This window comes from Salmo trutta, chromosome 33 (assembly GCF_901001165.1).
Source record: "Salmo trutta chromosome 33, fSalTru1.1, whole genome shotgun sequence".
In the NCBI taxonomy this organism is placed as follows: domain Eukaryota; kingdom Metazoa; phylum Chordata; class Actinopteri; order Salmoniformes; family Salmonidae; genus Salmo; species Salmo trutta.
Genome location: NC_042989.1, coordinates 13,297,820 through 13,321,096, shown reverse-complemented (window position 1 = coordinate 13,321,096; position 23,277 = coordinate 13,297,820). Strand labels below are relative to the sequence as shown.

Below are 23,277 nucleotides of genomic sequence, written 5' to 3'. Positions count from 1 at the left end.
ATGGGCAGCGCCATTGAGGCTACAACCCAAAGGAATCCGCACCCAGTTGACTACTTTAAAATGGCAGAAGCATGGAGGAAGCCCTTATGGGGCTACCAATGCTTAAATGGCCTTTTGGCGACCAGAGGCCTCTATCATTTCTATTGTCTGCACCACACAGACCAGACAAGTAGGCACGCAATGGATTATGGTCATTGTAACTAAGTTAATTACCAGGCTTTGGGCGCTAAACTATGTTGAATATTGGCCTGTTGGAAACTACAACTCTCTACTACATTGCACAGTTCCAGCTTGATCTGATTTATCTCTACAGAAACTGTGCATTGCGCTCACTGTTTTTTTTTATGAAATGGGATTCAAATAATTTAACTTAGTTGCTTAGCACTAGGCCTCTTATGCGATGCAATGTCATCACACTTGATTAATGATCTACTAGTCGCACACATCTCAAAAAAAGTATACCAGACATTTTTACTGTGATTTGTTTGGACATAGGGGTCAATCAAAGTTTAAAATGTTGTGAGTGCGTGAGTGTGTGTGTCTACTGTATTTGTGTGTCATGCCTGTGAACACATTTTGCTTTCACAATTTAACATTTGGCAAACAGCACCCTGGTAGGCTTCTGCAGCCTTTGCAGCCTCACTCTACCCATAATATCAAAGTCGCTTTTGATAAGGCCGAAAATTAATAAAACGAATATTGAATAAATGTGCTTCAAACTGTTTGCTTGGAATGATTTGTACAGTACCTACTGTATCTCTCTACCTGACTTGCGCATGAGAGCGCATCCGAATCAGTCAGGAAAGACGTGATACCGTAAAGTGTTGTGTACTCGCGCACACAAATTCCGAAGGAGGCTGAAGCGCGGATGGCTTGACTGCGTTTTGCAAGCTACGGGTAGACGTCTAGATTGAATCAAATTATTCCACACTTTTTATTTGTGTTTGTATGATTCCATTGCGCCACAGACAGAAGGACCGCTTTAACCCCAGTGCGTAAGTGAACCAATTTTTTTCGTGATCTATTGAGTGAGGCAAGTTAATTTTTGACCTAACTTCTGAGTTATTGGATTACTTGGTGGGGGGCCAACGGGAACTGGCAATGGGAGCGTGCCTTTGCTGTGCCTCGTACATTTTTACAGCCTGGTGCCAAGGGACAACAAAAACATGGGTAGCGGTAGTAGTCGAGGAAAGAAGGTTGCACCTGCGAGTGTCAACGAGATAAACGCATTCAAAAGAGATGACAACACAGTCCATGTTTCGAAAGTGGAAAGTCACTTGTTCAAACCATTGAAGAAACCCAAATTGACGAATTTAAATCAGTCACGAAACATAACGCAACAACTAGACTGCCACAGTGAAGGACACGACTCGGAATTTTCAGCAGAGGACGATGACATTGATGTGGGACTGGACCGGGTTCTAGAGGAATATGACAATCGGGAATTGCGTTCCAAAAGGAAAACTTTTGCAAAGATGCTTTTAATCGGGTCAGACACGAATGGATTCTGTAATTCCAGACGGGTCTACAATGAAAGCGATTCCAATTTAACCCCTCACTTGCAAAGTTGTGAGTTGTCGGAAGGGACGGGGGCACATTGTCCATATAACGGTTCTGTAGGAGTCATCAACAAGGACAAGAATGTCTTTCACCACTTTTCCAAAGATACACACATTCAGTTCCCAAGCGGCACTCAGGAAAATGTAAGAATATTATTTTAGCTCATTCTGATCAGTGGTGATGGACGAGCATAATGAAAATGACAGCATTTGATTTATTATTTTCTGTCATATAAAATGTTAAAATTACCTAACCAATGGCATTGGTAACCGATTAAATGTTTTTATTGTAAAGTTTTCTGCAAACCATATACAGTGCTTTCAGAAAGTATTCACACCCCTTGACAAATGTTGTTGTGTTACAAAGTGGGATTAAAATGGATTCAATTGTCATTTTTTGTGTGCATGATCTACAGAAAATTCTCTGTAATGTCAAAGTGGAAGAATTTTTATTTTTATTTTTATTATTAATAGAAAATATAATCTAATATATTTTGATTAGATAAGTATTCAACCCCCTGAGCCAATACATGTTACAATCATATTTGGCAGTGATTACAGCTGTGAGTCCTTCTGGGTAAATCTCGAAGAACTTTGCACACCTGGATTGAACAATATTGACAAATCTTTCTTTAAAAAATGTATCAAGCTCTGTCAAGTTGGTTGTTGATCATTGCTAGACAGACATTTTTTGTAATTACTTCACCACTATGGCCTATTTATTGCCTTACCTCCTTACTTCATTTGCACACACTGTATACAGATTTTCTATTGTGTTATTGACTGTACGTTTGTTTATCCCATGTGTAACTCTGTGTTGTTGTTTTTGTCGCACTGCTTTGCTTTATCTTGGCCAGGTCACAGTTGTAAATGAAAACTTGTTCTCAACTGGCCTACCTGGTTAAATAAAGGTGAAATAAACAAAAAAATCGCAATATTTTTTTTTTTCAACTCTTGCCATAGATTAACAAGCCATTTAAGTCAAAACTGTAACTAGGCCATTCAGGAACATTCAATGTCGTCTTGGTAACAACTCCAATGTATATTTGGCCTTGTGTTTTAGGTTATTGTCCTGCTGAACGGTGAATTTGTCTCCCAGTGTCTGTTGGAAAGCAGACTGAACCAGGTTTTCCTCTAAGATTATGCCTGTGCTTAGCTCTATTCCGTTTCTTTTTATCCTAGAAACTCCGTAGTTCTTGCCGATGACAAGCATACTCATAACATGATGCAGGCACCACAATTCTTGAAAATATGAAGAGTGGTACTCAGTGATGTGTTGTGTTGGATTGGATTTGCCCCAACACTTTGTATTCAGGACAAAAAGTACATTTCTTTGCCAATTTTTTGCCTTATTGCAAACAGGATGCATGTTTCGGAATATTTGTATTATGTACAGGCTTCCTTCTTTTCACTCTGTAATTTATGTTAGTATTGTGGATGAACTACAATGTTGTTGATCCATCCTCAGTTATCTCCTATCATAGCCATTAAACTCTGTAACTGTTTTAAAATCGACATTGGCCTCATGGTGAAATCCCTGAGTGGTTTCCTTTCTCTTTAGGAAAGATGCCTGTATCTTTGCGGTGACTGGGTGTATGGATACACCATCCAAAGTGTAAAATTAATAACTGCATCATGCTGAAAGGGATATTCAAAGTGTGCTTTTTTTTACCCATCTACCAAGAAGGTGTCCTTCTTTGCGAACCATAAGAAAACCTTATTGGTCTTTGTGGTTGAATCTGTACTTGAAATTCACCAGTCGACTTAGGGACATTACATATAATTGTATGTGTGGGGTACAGAGATGAGGTAGTCATTTAAAAATAATGTTAAACACTATTATTGCACACAGAGTGAGTCAATCCAACTTATTATGTGACTTGTTAAAGCTGAAATATGTAACTTTTTGGGCGACCTGACCAAATTCATATAGAAAGTGTGTTATAGATCTGTCATTCTTATTGAAAACAAGTTTATGAAGCGGTAGATGTGTTCTGTGTGTGCTATTTCTATTCTTCCCATTCTTAAGTTTAGTTTTTGCGTCTTTTACTTGCAGTTTTGTACACTAGCTGAAAATACAATATTTTTGATTATTGAAAATATATTTCACAGCGTTTTAGATGGCACAATGATTCTCTACACTATACATTGCTTGTTTTGTCACATAGACTGAAATTAGGCAAACTATTAGGATTTTAACAACCAGGATATGGCAGAGCAATTTCTGCATATTGCACCTTTAAGAACATTTTTACTTCTGAACTTATCTAGCCTTGCCGTAACAAAAGGATTGAATACTTAAAGACTCAAGAACTTTCAGCGATTAATTTTTTATTCATTTGAAAACATTTTTAAGAACATAATTCCACTTTGCCATTATGGGGTATTGTGTGTAGATCAGTGAAACAAAATCTAAATGTTATCCATTTTAATTTGAGGCTGTAACACAACAAAATGTGGAAAAAGTCAAGGGGTGTGAATACTATCTGAAGGAACTGTATGGTGTTCTCTGACAGCTCTATTGTCAAAACTCTCAACAGGACTTCTTGACAAAGGGGACTTGTGTGGAGTCAGTGCCTCGCATAGAATCAGACTCGTAAGTAACTGCCGATCGGGCAAGATCAAATTCACCTTGAGCATAACAAAATACCAAACCTTTGGGCAGATTAGATTAGTTACATGTCAGCAAACCACTTGCAAACAACTGCTTTATTGTGGCTAATTTATAAAGATACTTTTCAACATGAGAAAATGCTACTAAAAAAAGATTATTAAATATTGAATTACACTTTGAAGTTATTGTGAAATAGGCCTAGGCTGTATTGCCTCTATGGTGCACATTACACACTGACTGTATCCATTATGCATCACAATTTGGTCCAAAGTTTCATCTATAAAACTATTGCTTTAATCTAGGACCATTTCTGAAACCCTCTCTGCGAGTCAATTTCTTGTTATAACAATTTTGGACATATCTCTCCGTTCCTTCCCAGAGTCCCTGTCGATAGCCATGGCCCCTCTCTTTCCATGCCCGTCATCCTGTATGATGGATCAGAAGTGGACCTGATGGAGACCATAGAGAGAGAGTTTAGTTGACCCCACAGGAGAGACTGGTGGCAACCTGCTCACATTTCCTGCATTCACATTTGGAGAAGCACATTGCTCATTTTAAAGATGTACTATGTTGCTAAAATTCTAATAGTTCGCCTAATTTCAGTTTGTGTCAAAACAAGCAAGTTTAGTGTAAGGAATCATTGTACCATCTAAATCGCTGTGAAACATATTTTTGATAACCAAAAATATAGTATTTTCAGCTGTTTGAAGCTGTACAAAACCGCAAGTAAAAGACACGAAAACTAAACTAAAGAACGGGAAGCATAGAATTGGCGCAAATAGAACAGATCTACCACTCCTTAGACTTGCTTTCGATGACAATGACAGATCTATGACACAAATTTCTATGTGAATTTGGTCTGGTCGCCCCAAAATGTACATATTGCCGCTTTAAAGTCTAAATTGGCAGGATAACTTTTGAACCAAAGAGTTGTTTTGTTGTTGTTATGAATTGATGATAGGTGCTGTTTCAGTCAGTTGAAAATCAGTACTGCATTTGCAGCACCATGCAGGGCACCCACCACCAACTAATTTACTAAACTATGAATTATCTCCATGGTTATGTCTGTCAATAGCTAATAGACAGAACCATCCATGTCCATGTGGAATTCAACATCAAATCGGACCACAAAAATGCTGAAGAAACAATTCTTTTCACGGTCTTATAAATATTTGTCATTGAGCAATGTACTTGTGGTTTTGTATTCTTACTGTTGCATAATGTTAGAGTAAAACAGCTGAAGGACGTTGTACTCATTTCCACAAGGCTTATGGGCATGCTATACTAGTAGAAGGAAAGGCATATTTTTTCTCTCCATGCCTACTTTTGAAAGGTATGTGCTAGATTTGTGTATTTATGTTTCATTTCCTGACCACAGTTCCTGCGGTCTTTCCACCCTTCCTCAGAAGGAATATACAGCAGCAGTGGGGATTTTAAAATTCAGATATTGACTGGCCAAACTCAATCAACAAAGCTCATATGCATCGAAACCAGTGCACTACATTGAATGCACTTATAACCAATCCGAGAAATGAGGTTTGAGCCACATACACAAACTTTATAACATTTGGGTTATTATCAGTGTATGGCTACTTCCCATATCTTTAGCTCTTTGCACAGAAGGCCACTGTAGTCGAGTATACTGTTATGGAGTAAACTAGCTAGTCATCGCTCTGCAATATAACAACACTTTGCATGTCTGCCTGCCTGTTAAAAAATAACCCGGTTAACAGTATGCAACATTTATAACGCTATTGCTTCGCTTCATCTATTGCACAGTTACAGTTTGGATATGATATATTATTGTGACAGGAAATAACAGATTTGCATGCAAATCTCTTGGATATTGGTGGCGCTCCGCCCCACCTGCCTCACGTGATGAATTGGCAGCAGGATTTTAGAGGAGCTCAATGTGGCCCCTTTTTTGGCAACTCACTTTCCACTGAAAGAGAGAAATCCAGTCACAGATCTTCAGTTCTACTACCCCACTGTGGTGAGATACAGGAATTGCATCTACACACATACCCATTTACACGCAATATATTGAATTGGAACACTGATATATGTGTTGAATTTGTCCCTTCCACAATGTGATATTTCCAAAGTGGCTTAATTTCAGATTGTGACATTCACTCCCTCAATGGTTGAGGGAATTAATGAGGTAGAGATTTGCAATGTAGTATTTCGTAGTAAATGGTGGTCAACAGGATGTACTAAATACTGTTTATTACATCTGTCCTCTTATATTTCAATCTGCTTATATGTTCTAATAATGAAAATAGACATTTTACAACACAGATTTACATAGTCCATAAATCCCAAGTGGGATGAACTCCCGAGTGGTGCAGCTGTCTAAGGCACTGCATCTCAGTGCTAGAAGCATCACTACAGACCCTGGTTTGATTCCAGGCTGTATCACAACCAGCCGTGATTGGGAGTCCCATAGGGCAATGCACAATTGGCCCAGCATCGTTAGGGATTGGCCGGGGTAGGCCGTCATTGTAAATAACAATTTGTTCTTAACTGACTTGCCTAGTTAAATAAAATAAAAAAACATTTAAATGATTTATTATACCTCTCACATGGAAAGCTTTGAATAAATAAATAAACTAGCTATGGCTATTATATTGTGTTGATGTTAATTTAATGTATTAATATACATGCATGATTTATTAAGAATGCACCTGTCATAGCTGTGTGGAGAGACGGACCAAGGCGCAGCGTGCTCTGAGTTCCACATATTTTATTAAGTGAAACTTTGAACAAAACAAATGAAGAAACAACAAACCGTGACTTCAGAGATGCTACATGCACTAACTCAAAGCACAGTAGGGAAATAGCTGCCTAAATATGATCCCCAATCAGAGACAACGATAAACAGCTGCCTCTGATTGGGAACCATACCAGGCCAACATAGACATAAACATACTAGATCACCCACCCTAGTCACACCCCGACCTAACCAAAATAGAGAAAAAAAAGGCTCTCTATAGTCAGGGCGTGACTATAGAGATTCTCTGGTCTGATGAAACCAAGATTGAACTCTTTGGCCTGAATGCCAAGCATCACGTCTGGAGGAAACCCAGCACCATCCCTATGGTGAAGCATGGTGGTGGCAGCATCATATTGTGGGGATGTTTTTCAGCTGCAGGGACTGGGAGACTAGTCAGGATCGGAGACTAGTCAGGACCTCAGACTGGGGCAAAGGTTCACCTTCCAACAGGACAACGATCCTAAGCACACAGCCAAGACAACGCAGGAGTGGCTCCGGGACAAGTCTCTGAATGTCCTTGAGTGGCCCAGCCAGAGCCCGGACTTGAACCCGATCGAACATCTCTGGAGAGTCCTGAAAATAGCTGTGCAGCGATACTCCCAATCTAACCTGACAGAGCTTGAGAGGATCTGCAGAAAATAATCGTAGGAACTTCCCAAATACAGGTGTGCCAAGCTTGTAGCTTCATACCCAAGAAGACTTGAGGCTGTAATTGCTGCCAAAGGTGCTTCAACAAAGTACTAAGTAAAGGGTCTGAAGACTTATGTAAATGTGATATCTCCGTTTTTTATTTTTAATACATTTACAAGCATTTCTACAAACCTGATTTTGCTTTGTCATTATGGGGTATTGTGTGTAGATTGATGAGGGGAAAAAAACAATTTAATCCATTTTAAAATAAAGCTGTAACATAACAAAATGTTGAAAAAGTCAAGGGGTCTGAATACTTTCTGAATGCACTGCATATAAATACAAATAGCATTGAGTACATAACACAAATTTGCAGTGCTTTTTAAAAGTCTGAAGGGATATTCTACGATGATCATTCCTCCATCTCTCCACTTCTTTCCGGTAATGGAGGTAAAGATTCCTCCTCTTCCTCTTCCTCGTCCTCTGGCGGAGGCACAGGGGGTGGGGTAGGGCACTTACTAAGCTTCCTGCTCACCCTGGCGTACATTGGATTCCACCCCCTGTCACTCAAACCATCCTCTACCTCCTCCACCAATGAGAGAGGGCTTGTCAGGTCAAGCCCCTCCCCCGGGTCTGTGCCTGTAGTTTTTATTGGCTCATTGTCAGGCAGTGTGGTTGCGCTCAATTGCTGGACCAGTTCAGCTATGATCTCATAGTCTGGGCTTGCCAGGTCTGATGGCATTGTGACCATGGTTGTGTCATTGTCAGGCTGTGTGGTTGATTCGTGGACCAGTTCAGCTATGGTTTGATAGCCTGGGGTTATCAGGTCCACTTCCACAGAGGGTTCATCAGGAGTGAGCTCCCCAAAAATCTCATAGGTGTGCTTGGGTCGGACCCCCAGGAAAGGCCTCTGGTCCTTACCCTCCACCTGACCCTCTTCTTCAAGCTGAGCGATAAAGTTGGAGCTGAATTCTGCAGGGGCCTCCAGGAGATCAAGGTCGTTCACGATGGGGATATTGAGGGGGTCAGTGTCATTCACAATGGGGATATCGACAGGTTCAAGGCTGTTCACAATGGGGACATCCACAGATGCAAAGCTGTGCATGATGGGGGAATCCACGATGGGGGCATCCAGCACCAGGGTGTGAAGAACATTCATGATGGGTGTGTCCAGGGTGTTCCCTGAAGAGACAGGTGGGGGTACGGACACGAGGGGGCTGTCATCTTCCACCACGGATATAGGGGCTGGTATAGAGTGGAGCTCGGGTGTGAAGTTCAGGACGTCCCTCAGGTCACCTACAAGGTGAGAAAATAAGTAAATAATAGAGGAGAGTCACTTAACCTGAAGCTTAGCCAAAGAGAGATTGAGCCCCATTAGTTTCTGCCTGTGGCTATGGAACCCTGACCCATTCACCGGATGTGCTACCTTGTCCCGGACCTGCTGTTTTCGACTCTCTCTCTCTCTACCGCACCTGCTGTCTCTAACTCTGAATGATCGGCTATGAAAAGCCAACTGACATTTACTCCTGAGGTGCTGACCTGTTGCACCCTCTACAACCCCTGTGATTACTATTATTTGACCATGCTGGTCATCTATGAACGTTTGAACACCTTGGCCATGTACTGTTATAATATCCACCCGGCACAGCCAGAAGAGGACTGGCCACCCCTCAGAGCCTGGTTCCTCTCTGGGTTTCTTCCTAGGTTCCTGCCTTTTTTTCCTAGCCACCGTGCTTCTACACCTACATTGCTTGCTGTTTGGGGGTTTAGGCTGGGTTCCTGTATAGCACTTTGTGACATCGACTGATGTAAAAAGGACTTTATAAATACATTTGATTTGATTGATTGATAGTTTGAGAAGTGCACATGGGTGATTTGACGTAGCCTACCGATGTCGACAGTGGTGGGAGGGGAAGGAGATATAGTCATCATGGCCACAGGGGTTCCGTTGGCAATCTGCAAGGCACCTAGAGAATCACCTGCAGGACATCAAAACACACCTGTAATACTCACCCACTACCCACCACACTTGTGTGAAAGACACATGGGAGAAATGCGTAGGGAGATACAGAGAGAGTGATGAAGGCAGTACCTTGCTGATCTGGTGCCACCCTGTGGCTCCTCCAGGGATTGAGCCTGATGCCATCCTGCTCAGCAGGAAGCTGCTCTGGGACACTGTCTTCAGGTATGGGACTGAAATCTAACCAGGGAGGAGATGAAAACAGAACACATACGATAAGACAACCCTTCTGGCAGATCTAGAGGTAGCCTCGCTTACGGCTGAAACACAGAGTTTGGTTTCCCACCTCTCTCGTTTTTTCTGATGTCATTGATCATGGGGTTCTCCCTGGCGGCCAGGGTGTCCTCCAACTTTACCTGTCAATCAAAAACACATCACAGTATTCTGGGTTCATAATTTCGCTGTCATTGGTCTCAGGACAAAGTACTCTCAAAAGGATTCCATCCACCGCATCCCTCCCTCCCTTCTCTCTTCAACCCTTTGATCCCTTCTACACCTTCCTTGCTTCCTCCCATCCTCCGTATCTCCCTGCCTCCTCTCTTACTGACTTCTGTGTAACCCTGGTCAGGACATAGCTGTCGTCATTGTTGTTGCTTGTCTTGTCTCTCACCACTCTCATCAGCCGTGACTGGGTTCTCTCCACCTCCCCACCACCGTCCTGGAGCTCAAAGGATTGCCTGTGGAACACAACACAAACTAGAGAATCCGAACAAATACAACAGATATCTACTGATGCTTACAGAATTTCAAAGAATTTGGTGCACTCCCCAATATTCAACAATGCATGAAAAATGATTTACTTTTAGAATCAAGTGCACAAACAATAAATGTGGTTCACCATTAACTAATGCATATCAGCAACAGTATCTCTAAACAGTATATAAAGTGATTATTTGCTGATAACAGACCTGTATTTAAGGTGTGTTCATGATATATTAGTCTGTGTTTGAACTTTTGCACTCACACATTGGTGCTATCAAATCACTGTTTGAAGGTGTTTGATTCTGGCTTGAAATATACTTATTCATGTTACCATACTTCAACCTATTGATTACTTTACACATATAAAAAATGTATATGTCAAAACAAATCACATTTTATTGGTCACATACACGTTATTAACAGATGTTTATGGTGGGTATAGCGAAATATTTGCGCTTCTTGCTCTGACAGTGCTGTAATATCTAACAAGTAATATCTAACAAATTACACAACATATACCCAATAGACACAAATCTAAGTAGGAATTAATTAAGACTATATACATATATGGACGAGCGATGTCAGAGCAGAATGGACTAAGATACAGTAGAATAGTATAGAATACAGTATATACATATGAGATGAGCAATGCAAGATATGTAAACATTATTAAGTGACTAAGATACCATAGAAGTATAGAAAACAGTATATACATATGAGATGAGCAATGCCAGATATGTAAACATTATTAAAGTGACTAATGTTCCATTCCTTAAAGTGGCCAGTGATTTCTAGTCTAAGCCTATAGGCAGCAGCCTCTAATGTGCTAGTTATGGCTGTTTAACAGTCTGATGGCATTGATATAGAAGCTGTTTTTCAGTCTCTCGGTCCCAGCTTTGATGCACCTGTACTGACCTCGCCTTCTGGATGATATCGGGGTGAACAGGCAGTGGCTCGGGTGTATGTGTCCTGCAGGGCAGGTAGTTTGTCCCTGGTAATGCATTGGGCAGAACGCACCACCCTCTGGAGAGCCTTGCGGTTGCGGGTGGTGCAGTTGCCGTACCAGGTGGTGATACAGCCTCACAGCATGCTTTCAATTGTGCATCTGTAAAAGTTTGTGAGGGTTTTAGGTGACAAGCCAAATTTCTTTAGCCTCCTGAGGTTGAAGAGGCTCTGTTGCATCTTCACCACACTGTCTGAACTTGAAGCTTTCCACCTTCTCCACTGCGGTCCCGTCGATGTAGATAAGAGGGTGCACCCTCTGCTGTTTCCTGAAGTCCACGATCATCTCCTTTGTTTTGTTGACGTTGAGTGAGAGGTTGTTTTCCAGGCACCACACTCCCAGAGCCCTCACCTCCTCCCTGTAGGCTGTCTTGTCATCATTGGTAATCAAGCCCACTACTGTTGTGTCATCTGCAAACTTGATGATTGAGTTGGAGGCGTGGTTGGCCACACAGTCATGGGTGAACAGGGAGTACAGGAGGGGGCTGAGCACGCACCCTTGTGGGGCCCCAGTGTTGAGGATCAGCAGAGTGGAGGTTATGTTTCCTGCCTTCACCACCTGGGGGCGGCCCGTCAGGAAGTCCAGGACCCAGTTGCACAGGGCAGTGTTCAGACCCAGGGCCTCAAGCTTAATGATGAGCTTGGAGGGCACTATGGTGTTGAATGCTGAGCTATAGTCAATAAACAGCATTTTTACATAGATATTCCTCTCGTCCTGATGGGATAGGGCAGTGTGCAGAGTGATGGCGATTGCATCGTCTGTGGATCAATTGGGGCGGTAAGCAAATTAAAGTAGGTCTAGGGTGGCAGGTAAGGGAGAGGTGATATGATCCTTGTGTAGTCTCTGAAAGCACTTCATAATGACAGAGGTGAGTGCTGCGGGCGATAAGTTCAGTTACCGTTGCCTTCTTGGGTACAGGAACAATGGTGGCCATCTTGAAGCATGTGGGGACAGCAGACTGGGATAGGGAAAGATTGAATATGCCCGTAAACACACCAGCCAGCTCGTCTGCGCATGCTTTGAAGATGCGGCTAGGAATGCCGTCTGGGCCGTTAGCCTTGTGAGGGTTAAAACGTTTAAATGTTTTACTCACGTCGGCCACAGAGAAGGAGAGCCCACAGTCCTTGGTAGCGGGCCGCAACGGTGGCACTGTGTTATCCTCAAAGCGTGCAAAGAATTTGTTTAGCCTGTCCGGAAGCAAGACGCCGGTCTCTGGTTAGGGTAGGTTTTAATAGTCACAGTGGGTACTACATCTCCTATACACTTCCTTATAAACTCAGTCATCGTATCCGTCTATGCGTCTAGATTATTTTTGCAAGCTACCCGGAACATATCCCAGTCCACGTGATCAAAACAATCATGAAGCGTGGATTCCGATTGCTCAGACCAACGTTGAATAGTTCTTAGCACGGGTACTTCCTGTTTGAGTTCCTGCCTATGGGAAGGCAGGAGCAAGATGGAGTCATGGTCAGATTTGCCGAAAGGAGGGTGGGGGAGGGCCTTGTAAGCATTCCGGAAGTTTGAATAGCAATGGTCGAGAGTCTTAGCAGGGCAAGTAGTACAGTCGATATGTTGATAGAACTTCGGCAGCCTAGTCCTCAAATTTGCTTTGTTAAAATTCCGAGCTACAATAAATGCAGCCTCAGGATATGTGGTTTCCAGTTTGCATAAAGTCCAGTGAAGTTCTTTGACGGCTGTCATGGTATCAGCTTGAGGAGTGATGTAAACGTCCGTGGTAATGACGGAGGAGAATTATCATGGGGGAGATAATATGGTCGGCATTTGATTGTGAGGTATTCAAGGTTGGGTGAACAAAATGACTTGAGATCCTGTATGTTCCTATAATTACACCATGAGTCGTTAATCATGAAACACACCCCTCCGCCCATCTGCTTCCCAGAGAGATATTTATTCCTGTCTGCACAATGTACTGAGAATCCTGTTGGCTTTACTGCCTCCGACAGAGTATCCTGAGAGAGCCATATTTCCGTGAAACAAAGTATGTTACAGGCCCCGATGTCTCTCTGGAAAGAAATCCTTGCATTAGCAAGTAATATACTTGGAAGCGGTGGGTAAATCAAACCAGCAGGCTGCCTTGAGTGCCTCTCCTCCACAGGCGATGTTTTTGGTTGGCCTCTGGAATAAGTTCAATTGCTCTGGGGAGAGTGAACAAAGTATCTGCTCCAGGGAAGTCGTATTCCTGGTCGTAATGCTGCTAGTTCTAGTGAGTTACCGTCGCTCAAATATCCAATAGTTATTCCCAGCTGTATGTAATGACTCAAAACATTTCCTGAGCTAATAATGTCAAAAATAATACATTAAAAACAAAATACTGCAAAGTTTCCTAAGAGCTAGTTGAGATGCTGTCATCTCCGTCGGCGCCATTATGTTTTGTGTATGTTGGGGGTCAATGAAGGGTGAATAGGAACTTTGTGTATGGTATGTAAGTTACTGAGTGAGACAAAGTTAATATTCTGTTCAACCATGTTATTGCTGAATATTAATATTTCTAAGGAAGGAGGAAAAGAGTAACAGTCTAGTCTCAGTTCCAACAGGCAGGCCTGTTGGACCAGGACAATGAGGGCAATGAGGACAACCAGGACAATGAGGGACCTGGAACTCAACTCGAGATAAGGACAACAGTTTATTATTATGTTTTATATTTGTATTTTTACTCCTTTTTCTCACCAATTTCGTGATATCCAAGTGGTAGTTACAGTCTTGTCCAGTGCTTAATTTGAGCTGGATCCTGCCGGAACATGGCACCTCTCAGATTTGACTTTGTTTGTGCCGGCACCTATTGCCCAGATCTGGTAGCTCTCATGGCATGATTTATTAATTATGTCACTGTTCACACTGTAGACATTCTAATAAAAGCGATCAGTATTAAATCAAGCATGTGCGCGCAAGGAGGCCTACAAATCTGACTCAGTTACACCAGCTCTGTCAGGAGGAATGGGCCAAAATTCACCCAACTTATTGTGGGAAGCTTGTGGAAGGCTACCCAAAACGTTTTACCCAAGTTAAACAATTTAAAGGCAATGCTACCAAATACTAATTGAGTGTATGTAAACTTCTGACCCACTGGGAATGTGATGAAAGAAATAAAAGCTGAAATAAATCATTCTCTCTACTATTATTCTGACATTTCACATTCTTAAAATAAAGTGGTGATCCCAACTGACCTAAGACAGGGATTTGAAGAAGGATTAAATGTCAGGAATTGTGAAAAACTGAGTTTAAATGTATTTGGCTAAAGTGTACGCAAACTTTCGACTTCAACTGTATATATTCTCATATGTGTGTTCTGCTGTAGCCTACATTGATTTATTTTACTTGAACTCGGACTCGGGCGAGACGAAGGTCAAGAGCCATGCGTCCTCCAAAACATTACCCTGCCAAGCAGCACTGCTCTCTTAACCAATATGTAAGAGGAAACAACATCCAGCTGCCACAAGGAGTCGCTAGAGCATAATGGGACATGGAAATCCAGGCCGGCTAAACCCTCCCCTAACCCTGACGACGCTGGGCCAATTGTGCGCCGCCTCATGGGTCTCCCGGTCACAGCCAGCTGTGACACAGCCTGGGATTGAACCCAGGGCTGTAGTGACGCCTTATGCCGCTGTGCCACTTGGGAAGCCTTTAAGGTCAACAGTTGCAGAGAAGACACTGCTGGGAGGGGGGCCAAAGGGGCCCACCTCAAAGACCATCTGATCAAAGTCCTATCTCATACACAATTCCACGCCCAAGAGGGTCCTAGACTTGGGCAGGGCCATGACAATACCAGTAAGAGTAACCGACCGAGTTTCTGCCAAACAACAGAAAAGGAGTGTTTATCTTGGACATACAAGGAGGGGACTCCTAGCTGTAAGTACTGCATATGCTTGTGTGACTTGTATGTTGTGTCTGCAGATGAAGCACCTAGTGGGTGAATAAACTTGGTTTAAGCTTTTTCTAGTCATCCGTTTGAGTTTTTACTCTTTGTTCAGAACCTAACAAAAGTATGTATATTCTCTCTCTTGCTCGGAAAAGAAAGATAAACAGAGTGAAGTATCTGAGTCATTCACCGGTGGAGTCGGACTATACATTATGTACGTTATTTGAAGTGTGTCGTTTCGTAATGTAGAGAGAGGGGAAGAGAGAGTCCTATGCCTCATACCACAGGAATTCCCGAAGCCACCAAACCTGAACGTTCTGTCTGTCTGGAATGTGTGTTGATGTGTGTGTGTGGGTACGTGTGCGTGTGCGAGTGCATGTGTGTGTGTGCATGCGTGCGTTTGAGATAGACATATTTTGGTTTACGATTATCTACAAGACAAAAGACAATTCGACATTCAAAGACAATGTCTCAGGTGTAGAGTATCATGACATTGATCAAGCATACATTGATAATGATCCATAAGTACACTCAAATCAAAATCAAATCAAACTTTATTTGTCACATGCGCCGAATACAGCAAGTGTAGACTTTACGTGAAATGCTTACATACAAGCCCTTAACCAACAGTGCAGTTCAAGAAGAAGAAAATATTTACCAAGTAGACTAAAATAAAAAGTAATAATAAAAAGTAACACAATAAGAATAACAATAACGAGGCTATATACATAGGGCACCGGTACCGAGTCAGTGTGCGGGGGTACAGGCCAAATAAGGTAATCATGCAGGTAGGGGCGAAGTGACTATGCATAGGTAACAAACAAACAGCGAGTAGCAGCAGTGTACAAAAGGAAGGGGGGGTCAATGTAAATTGTCCGGTGACGATTTTATGAATTGTTCAGCAGTCTTATGGCTTGTGGGCAGAAGCTGTTGAGTGTCCGGGAGGATGCTGTTGATGTGAGCCATGATCAGCCTTTCAAAGCACTTCATGGCTACCGACGTGAGTGCCACAGGGCGGTAATCATTTAGGCAGGTTACCTTCACTTCCTTGGGCACAGGGACTATGATGGTCTGCTTGAAACATGTATGTATTACAGACTCGGTCAGGGAGAGGTTGAAAATAGCAGTGTAGACACTTGACAATTGATCCGCGCATACTTTAAGTACACGTCCTGGTAATTGGTCTGGCTCAGCGGCTTTGTGAATGTTGATCTGTTTAGAGGATTTGTTCACATTGGCTACTGAGAGCGTCACACAGTCAGCCAGAACAGCTAGTGCTCTCGTGCATGCTTCAGTGTTGCTTGCCTCGAAGCCAGTATAAAAGGCATTTAGCTCGTCTGGTAGGCTCGCGTCACTGGGCAGCTCGAGTCTGGGTTTCCCATTGTAGTCCATAATAGTTTTCAAGCCCTGCCACATCTGACGAGCGTCAGAGCCGGTGTAGTAGGATTCAATCTTAATCCTGTATTGACGCTTTGCTTGCTTGATGGTTCGTCTGAGGGCATAGCGGGATTTCTTATAAGCGTCCGGATTAGTCTCACGCTCTCGAAAGTGGCAGCTCTAGCCTTTAGCTCGATGCAGATGTTACCTGTAATCCGTGGCCACTGTGAGTATTCCTACATATACAACAGGCACAATACTTTTCTAGTCATGGTTTAGATGTAAAACCACTCTCTCCTTAGCCCCAGTTGATGGGACAAAGTCTTCTAGAATCTCAGAAAGAGTTGGAATTTTAACCTGAGGCTGTGGTGTACTGTATGGAGGGATGAACTAGTTGTAGCCTGGAGCACTGAGCTCCATGCACATTTCATTCATACATTTACCTACACCTCATTCCTGTAAGCATGCCATATAGGGTCATGTACAATACTCATACATATGTAGCATCTTGATTTGAGCCAGTTTGCTGCAGCAGGAGAAAAATCCTGCTGCTATAGGAATTGTGAATTATTAAGTGGATTATAATGAATTTACATGTTTGTAGGAGTCTATACATATTTCATAAGGGAAAAACAAGTCTGAAATTTCTAAGTGAAAATTACAAACTTCAGAAGCATTTTTAAAGCTGAAATACACTACACGTTTTACATTTCATGCATTGCAGTAAAGTTATCCTGCTACAGGGTGATTAAATTAAGATCCTCCATCTGCGTCAAATGCTTTCTCTAATGGAACAAAATAAGAATGTTATTAAGTGAATCTATCACTGACCTTCCACAGATAGTGCAGAGGGCGAGGAGGATGATGGAGAGGAGGAGGAAGAGCAGAGAGAAAACAATGACCTCTGGAGAGAATGATTTCGACACTGACACTGCCCATGACCCCATGACCTCTCCCACTGGCGCCATGGCAACTGTTGCTGTAAGGGGAAACAGCAAGTGAGAGAGGTGGAGAGAAAGAGAGAGAGTTTGTGGGTGCATACATGCTTTTGAGTGTGCTTGGGTGAAATAAAAGCGTTGGCTCATCTACTGAAAGGAGTGTTTAGTTTGTGCATAGTTGTGATTGATGGTGTCAGTTTGTACTTTTATGGTTACGTGATCAAAGAGAAGTTGACAAAACAAAGCATAGCACACATTTGTGCACTGAGAGGATTAATCTACTTACTCATTGAAAGACAATTCAAGAGGGTTCATGTATGCACATATTATTACAGTATAGTATTGAACTCTTTGTATATTCCCAGCCCTGCCTGCACCCATGTCTACTTAAGGAAGTGTAGGCTGCTTGCTTATCCACTTGAGGGTGAGGGGATCTGGTTATACCCTTACAGTAGATGGTAAGTTAGCAAAAACGTTGCTCCTATCTTATGCAAAACAGTGAGGGATTTCTATTGCTGGCAGTATTGATCACCGATATTTATCAAAAATGTGCCTATAAGAATAATGCACACATGCACAGACAGACAGACAGACAGACAGACAGACAGACAGACAGACAGACAGACAGACAGACAGACAGACAGACAGACAGACAGACAGACAGACAGACAGACAGACAGACAGACAGACAGACAGACAGACAGACAGACAGACAGACAGACAGACAGACAGAATTATAGCACAAATAAGATAACTCTGACACTGAAGATAGCTGGGATGCAATTTAACAAACAAACCTGTAATTATGAATGCAGAGAGCAGAGACAACAATGTAACTCTGTCACATATGACTCACTCCCTGACCACATCAAATACATCACTTACTGGTGATAGGAAAAGTCCTTTTCTCTGAGAGGCTGCTCTTACTTAATTACTGTTAATTAATGAATCACTTACTGCACTTAAATACCGAATTATCAACAAGTGTGCGAAACATTCTAAGAAAAGTAAAACATTGAAATAGAAACAGTGAAACGAAAGAAAACCGACATAAACTGTGTGTACAAAACATTAGGAACACCTGCTCTTTCCATGACGTAGATAGACTGACACACCTTGTGTAAAGCTTTTTTGAAATCTGACACAGCAGTTGCATTAAGGAGAAGTTTATCTTTAATTCTATGCATAACACTTGTATATTTTATCAACGTTTATGATGAGTATGTCTGTAAATTGATGTGCTCATTCACCGGCGGTTTTGGAGGCAAAACATTTCTGAACGTTACACGCCAATGTAAGATGGGGGTTTTGTATATAAATATGAACTTTATCGAGCAAAACATACATGTATTATGTAACATTGAGTCCTGGGAGTGTCATCTGAAGAAGATCGTCAAAGGTTAGTGATTAATTTTAGCTGTATTTCTGGTTTTTGTGACACCTCTCCTTGCTTGGAAAATGGCTGTGTGGTTTTTCTTGTCTAGGTGCTGTCCTAACATAATCTAATGGTATGCTTTCGCCGTAAAGCCTTTTTGAAATCGGACACTGTGTTTGGATTAACGAGAAGTTTATCTTTAAAATGGTGTATAATACTTGTATGTTTGAGAAATTTGAATTATGAGATTTTTGTTGTTTTGAATTTGGCGCCCTGCTATTTCACTGGCTGTTGGCGAGTGGGACGCTAGTCCCACATACCCCAGAGAGGTTTAAAGCCTTGAGACAATTGAGACATGGATTGTGTATGTCTGCCATTCAGAGGGTGAATAGGCAAGACAAAAGATTGAAGTGCTTTTGAACGGGGTATGGTAGTAGGGGCAGGCACACTGGTTTGTGTGTCAAGAACCGTAACGCACCTGGGTTTTTACACTGAACAGTTTCCCGTGTGTATCAAGAATGACCCACCACCCAAAGGACATCATGATATGACATGTTCATTCAGTATATGGCTTCTACAGATAGCTTGTTACATATTGAATATGAAACAGTATTTCATATAATAAAAGGACTTACCTTGTGATTCACAGGGATAACGTCTTGACTGTTATAATCCAATCAAATGCCATCTGTCAACATCCTGTAAGTGTCAAATAGCAGAAAGAAAAATACACAGGCTTTTAATTTACATTTAAAACATCTGATAACTGATGTCATTAACAATGTTTCGAATTCTATTCTACCATTTTAAGTATGACTTCATGTTAGTTCCATTCTGTGTTCTCTGAAACACTTTCACCTGTTTGGAGAGGTCTCACTGCCACTGCCAATCAATGACGCGTTGACTTGAGCCAATCATAATGGGCTGGTGATTGAAAAGCATTTTGATACAAGCCTGTGCTCATAAAAATGCATGTGCTAATTCTACTGCTCACTCTGTACTTGATGCGGCCTACACGTTGTTCAAACTATTCAAATGATATTTTGAAATGTAACTTTTTGTTTCAGGTAACCCATGAGCAAATACTGTAATGCTAATGTACAAACACACATTCACACACACACACACAGTGTATGCTTGCACGTAGGAACAGGTTGTTTTGACCACACCTGAAAACTCACTCTAAGAACAGTGCCAATGAACAGGTTTCCCCTGCCGCCTAAGACTTAGACTGTAGCCTACGGCAAATGGGTTGTTAATAAAAGTGGAAATTGAAGTTTCTACATTCTGCAGTTTATTCATTGACAGCCTTGAACACACAGGACAGAGGGCAAGGACAAAGGGCAAGTACGAACAGTGCTGCTATGTTTGTGTTATATGGTCATTAATGACTTTCACTGTACAGGTGTTGAAGGCTTTAATACTGAAGCACACACTATCTTTCTCCCTCTTTCTTTCTCTCTCCTTTGAAAGACTCTTGTTGTGTTGTTTTTTTGTGTGTATTGTGGTCTGGGAATTGGGATCAAGCCGTTTTTGTTGTTCTTGTACAATACTGTGACAAGGGATTAGTATACAATGATAACAAACTGGCAGCTATTTTAGCAGTGCACAGAAGCCCCCAACTGATGGTTAACCCTTGATCGGTGGTGCATAGTGTGTTGTGACCCCAGCTGTGTGTGCCACTGAGATGATAGAGGTAAAGAGAGAAAGGAGAAGAGAAAGGCCACAATAAATTGAAGGAGAGAAAAGAGACGATAAACACTTAGCAGATGGTAGATATTGTGTATGACAGCGTGAGGAGTTTAAAAATGCAAACAGGCATATACAGTATTCATGGAGTATATACAGTATTCGTGCAAAGCCCACAAGCACACACACACACACACACACACACACACACACACACACACACACACACACACACACACACACACAGGTGAAAATAAATAAGTACTCACAAAGTAAAGTATTTTGCAGGGTCGGACAGCTGACCTTGTCACAGACGGTAACACCTTCTCACACAAATGTACCATGTCAATATGGTACACCACAGCCACCACCTTTCTCCCTCTGTCGCTGTCTCACTCTCTGTTATCTTGTCACTGATCTCTGTTAGCATTAAGCAGCAAGTAACTTTGGAACTTTACTTCCTCATTCTCTCTCTCCCCACCTCTTTCTTTCTCTCTCTCTCTTTCTCACTCAATGTGACACACATACATTTTTACATTTACATCATTTAGCAGACACTCTTCTCCACAGCGACTTACAGTAATGAATGCATACATTTCATTTCATGCATTTCTTTTTTTTGTACTGGCCCCCCGTGGGAATCAAACCCACAACCCTGACGTTGCACACACCATGCTCTACCAACTGAGCCACAGGGAAACGGAAACATTCACAGGATATTAGCTAAGATTCCCAGTTCCAGTCACGGTTTTATCTAACATAAGGATGATAACATCCTAAACCATTCAAAGAATGTTTTTGATAGCAAAATGTGTTTTTTTTCTTCAGAAAATGTTTTCAATTAAATATCTTCGGAATGTTCTCCTTACATTCACTTACATTCACTAAAATGTTTTACACAACGTTTGGAGCTAATAACTTCAGAACATTCCTCATACTTTCTCAGTAGGTTTTCAGGTAATGTAATAGCACAATGTACTAGTAATGTTTTTAGGTCATACTGCTGCAACAAAATGTCAGAACAATAGAAAACATTACGGGAACGTTCTGCTAATGTTGATTGAAATGTTATTAAAAAGACTGATAACAACAAGCAAGGAATATTCCCACAATGCTCTCATAAAGTTATAGTGTGACGTTATGACATGATAGTTCCAATAACATTCTCTTAACATTATTCAGCAATCATGTCTGGATTCAATTACATTTTTTTCGGAGAAAACATAATTGGAACGTTGCAGTAACATTAATGGAGATGTCATCCGAGACATCTACCCAGGTATAGGATCTTAATATGACCACACAGCAAATCAAAAATGGTTCTGTGAATGTTCCCAGAAGATTCATTATGTAGCACCGAATGTTCTAATAACACTAAAAACTATCCAGTTGTGCTGATGATCATACAATGTTCATATAAACATTCAGCTGATGTTGTCATAACCGTCGAAGTGGACAGACCAAAGCGCAGCGTGTTTGAGTGCTCATCTTCTTTTATTAGAGTAACGTGGACACTTAAACAAAAAATAACAAAACGACACACGACAGTTCCGTAAGGTAACATAGACTATACGAAAAACAACCACCCACAACCCACAGGAAAAAAACAGGCTGCCTAAGTATGGCTTCCAATCAGAGACAACGAAAGACACCGGCCTCTGATTGGAAACCACACTCGGCCACACAGAAAATGAACATAGAAAATGAAAACTAGAACAAATCCCCATGAAACAAACCAACCCCAAAACACACAAAAACAACACCCCCTGCCACGCCCTGACCGTACAACAATGACAAATGACCCCTTCTACTGGTCAGGACGTGACAGATGTTGCAAGAACGTTCCCAGAACACATTTTGTCTGTCCTTTACAGGTTCCCAGAATATTGGGGACGTCACAGGAGATATGTTTCCAAAACATAAAAACTGACCAGTTGTGTTGATGATTATACAATGTTGGCATTAGGGTTGAAATATTCCTCTGATGTTGCAAAAATATTAACAGAGCATATTTTGTATGTTATTAGGAAAGTTCACAAAACATCATTAGGTTTGTAAGAACAGTGTGGTGACATTGGAAGAGATAAGTTTCCAAAAAACAAAATCTGTCCAGTTGTGATGACATTCTTACAATGTTTGAATCAGGGTGCACAAAACATTCCCTCAATGTTCTCAGAATGTTATTCCTATGTTCCCAGAATGATAAAATGACATTTTGAACAGTCCATGGTGGTTTATTTTTCCGTGTGTTATCTTACTGTCGAGGAAGTTAGTTGTACAACAATCCATGCAGAAACACATATGGCACTTACTTGGAATCACATGACAATTTATTTGACATTTATTGTACAAACATACAGTAGTTTCACTGTATTCTGTTGATAGCCGCAAGCGGAGATCAAACCTGGGAGCTTTGAAGTGTTATCCTGGGAATGAATCCACTGGTCCACTGGGATGGAACTAACACACATATTTAGCTGTTTACACTTTTTCTCTGACTTCTAGGATGTGGTTATCCAAAAGAGAGGATAACTAAATCTAGAAAAAGAAGTGTCTTTTATTATTTCTTACTCTACCAAGTTTGTAGGTTAAATACAAGTCAATACATCCCAAGTTTACAGTATATAAAGAAGATTGGTAGAGTACAAAATAATAGAGATAACGTATTTTTCGAGATTTAGTTATTCTCTCTTTAGCAAAGACAAAGACCACATCCTGGA

At 41.5% G+C, this 23,277-nt stretch overlaps 2 protein-coding genes and 1 long non-coding RNA gene across 6 annotated transcripts; 2 read left to right on the top strand and 1 right to left on the bottom strand.

Moving 5' to 3' along the window:
* The first annotated feature begins 814 nt into the window (after nt 1-814).
* LOC115172425 (uncharacterized) lies at nt 815-6,596 on the top strand. The gene is made up of 3 exons (XM_029729856.1): nt 815-1,703; nt 4,100-4,155; nt 4,553-6,596. The coding sequence occupies exons 1-3, from the start codon at nt 1,167-1,169 to the stop codon at nt 4,653-4,655; spliced, it is 696 nt and encodes a 231-aa protein (XP_029585716.1). The 5' UTR covers nt 815-1,166; the 3' UTR covers nt 4,656-6,596.
* Nucleotides 6,597-7,798: 1,202 nt separating this feature from the next.
* si:ch73-204p21.2 (uncharacterized) lies at nt 7,799-20,978 on the bottom strand. Of its 4 annotated transcripts, none has more exons than XM_029729854.1 (8): nt 20,827-20,978; nt 19,504-19,567; nt 17,387-17,534; nt 10,207-10,273; nt 9,883-9,952; nt 9,669-9,776; nt 9,466-9,555; nt 7,799-8,872 (listed from the first exon to the last, which is right to left on the bottom strand). In XM_029729854.1, exons 3-8 carry the CDS (start codon nt 17,521-17,523, stop codon nt 7,989-7,991), a joined length of 1,356 nt encoding a protein of 451 aa, XP_029585714.1. In that variant the 5' UTR covers nt 17,524-17,534; nt 19,504-19,567; nt 20,827-20,978; the 3' UTR covers nt 7,799-7,988. The 4 variants fall into 4 exon arrangements, with proteins under 4 accessions (XP_029585714.1, XP_029585713.1, XP_029585715.1 ...); XM_029729853.1 differs by lacking the exon at nt 20,827-20,978 and adding an exon at nt 19,671-19,751; XM_029729855.1 differs by lacking the exon at nt 20,827-20,978 and adding an exon at nt 19,727-19,751.
* Nucleotides 14,766-17,645, top strand: LOC115172424 (uncharacterized). The gene is made up of 2 exons (XR_003871434.1): nt 14,766-15,168; nt 17,396-17,645. It is a non-coding gene; the product is annotated as an uncharacterized LOC115172424 (long non-coding RNA).
* Nucleotides 20,979-23,277: the final 2,299 nt, after the last annotated feature.

What these genes read in the sequence shown, in the direction of transcription:
- LOC115172425 (XM_029729856.1), top strand. Translation starts at nt 1,167, where the DNA reads ATGGGTAGCGGTAGTAGTCGAGGAAAGAAGGTTGCACCTGCGAGTGTC. An exon ending in CAAGCGGCACTCAGGAAAAT is followed by an intron (nt 1,704 to 4,099) that starts GTAAGAATATTA and finishes AACTCTCAACAG; the next exon opens with GACTTCTTGACAAAGGGGAC. An exon ending in CCTCGCATAGAATCAGACTC is followed by an intron (nt 4,156 to 4,552) that starts GTAAGTAACTGC and finishes GTTCCTTCCCAG; the next exon opens with AGTCCCTGTCGATAGCCATG.
- si:ch73-204p21.2 (XM_029729851.1), bottom strand. Translation starts at nt 17,640, where the DNA reads ATGAGCCAACGCTTTTATTTCACCCAAGCACACTCAAAAGCATGTATG. An exon ending in AGTCACGGCTGATGAGAGTG is followed by an intron (nt 9,953 to 10,206) that starts GTGAGAGACAAG and finishes TTTGATTGACAG; the next exon opens with GTAAAGTTGGAGGACACCCT. An exon ending in CATCAGAAAAAACGAGAGAG is followed by an intron (nt 9,777 to 9,882) that starts GTGGGAAACCAA and finishes CTCCCTGGTTAG; the next exon opens with ATTTCAGTCCCATACCTGAA.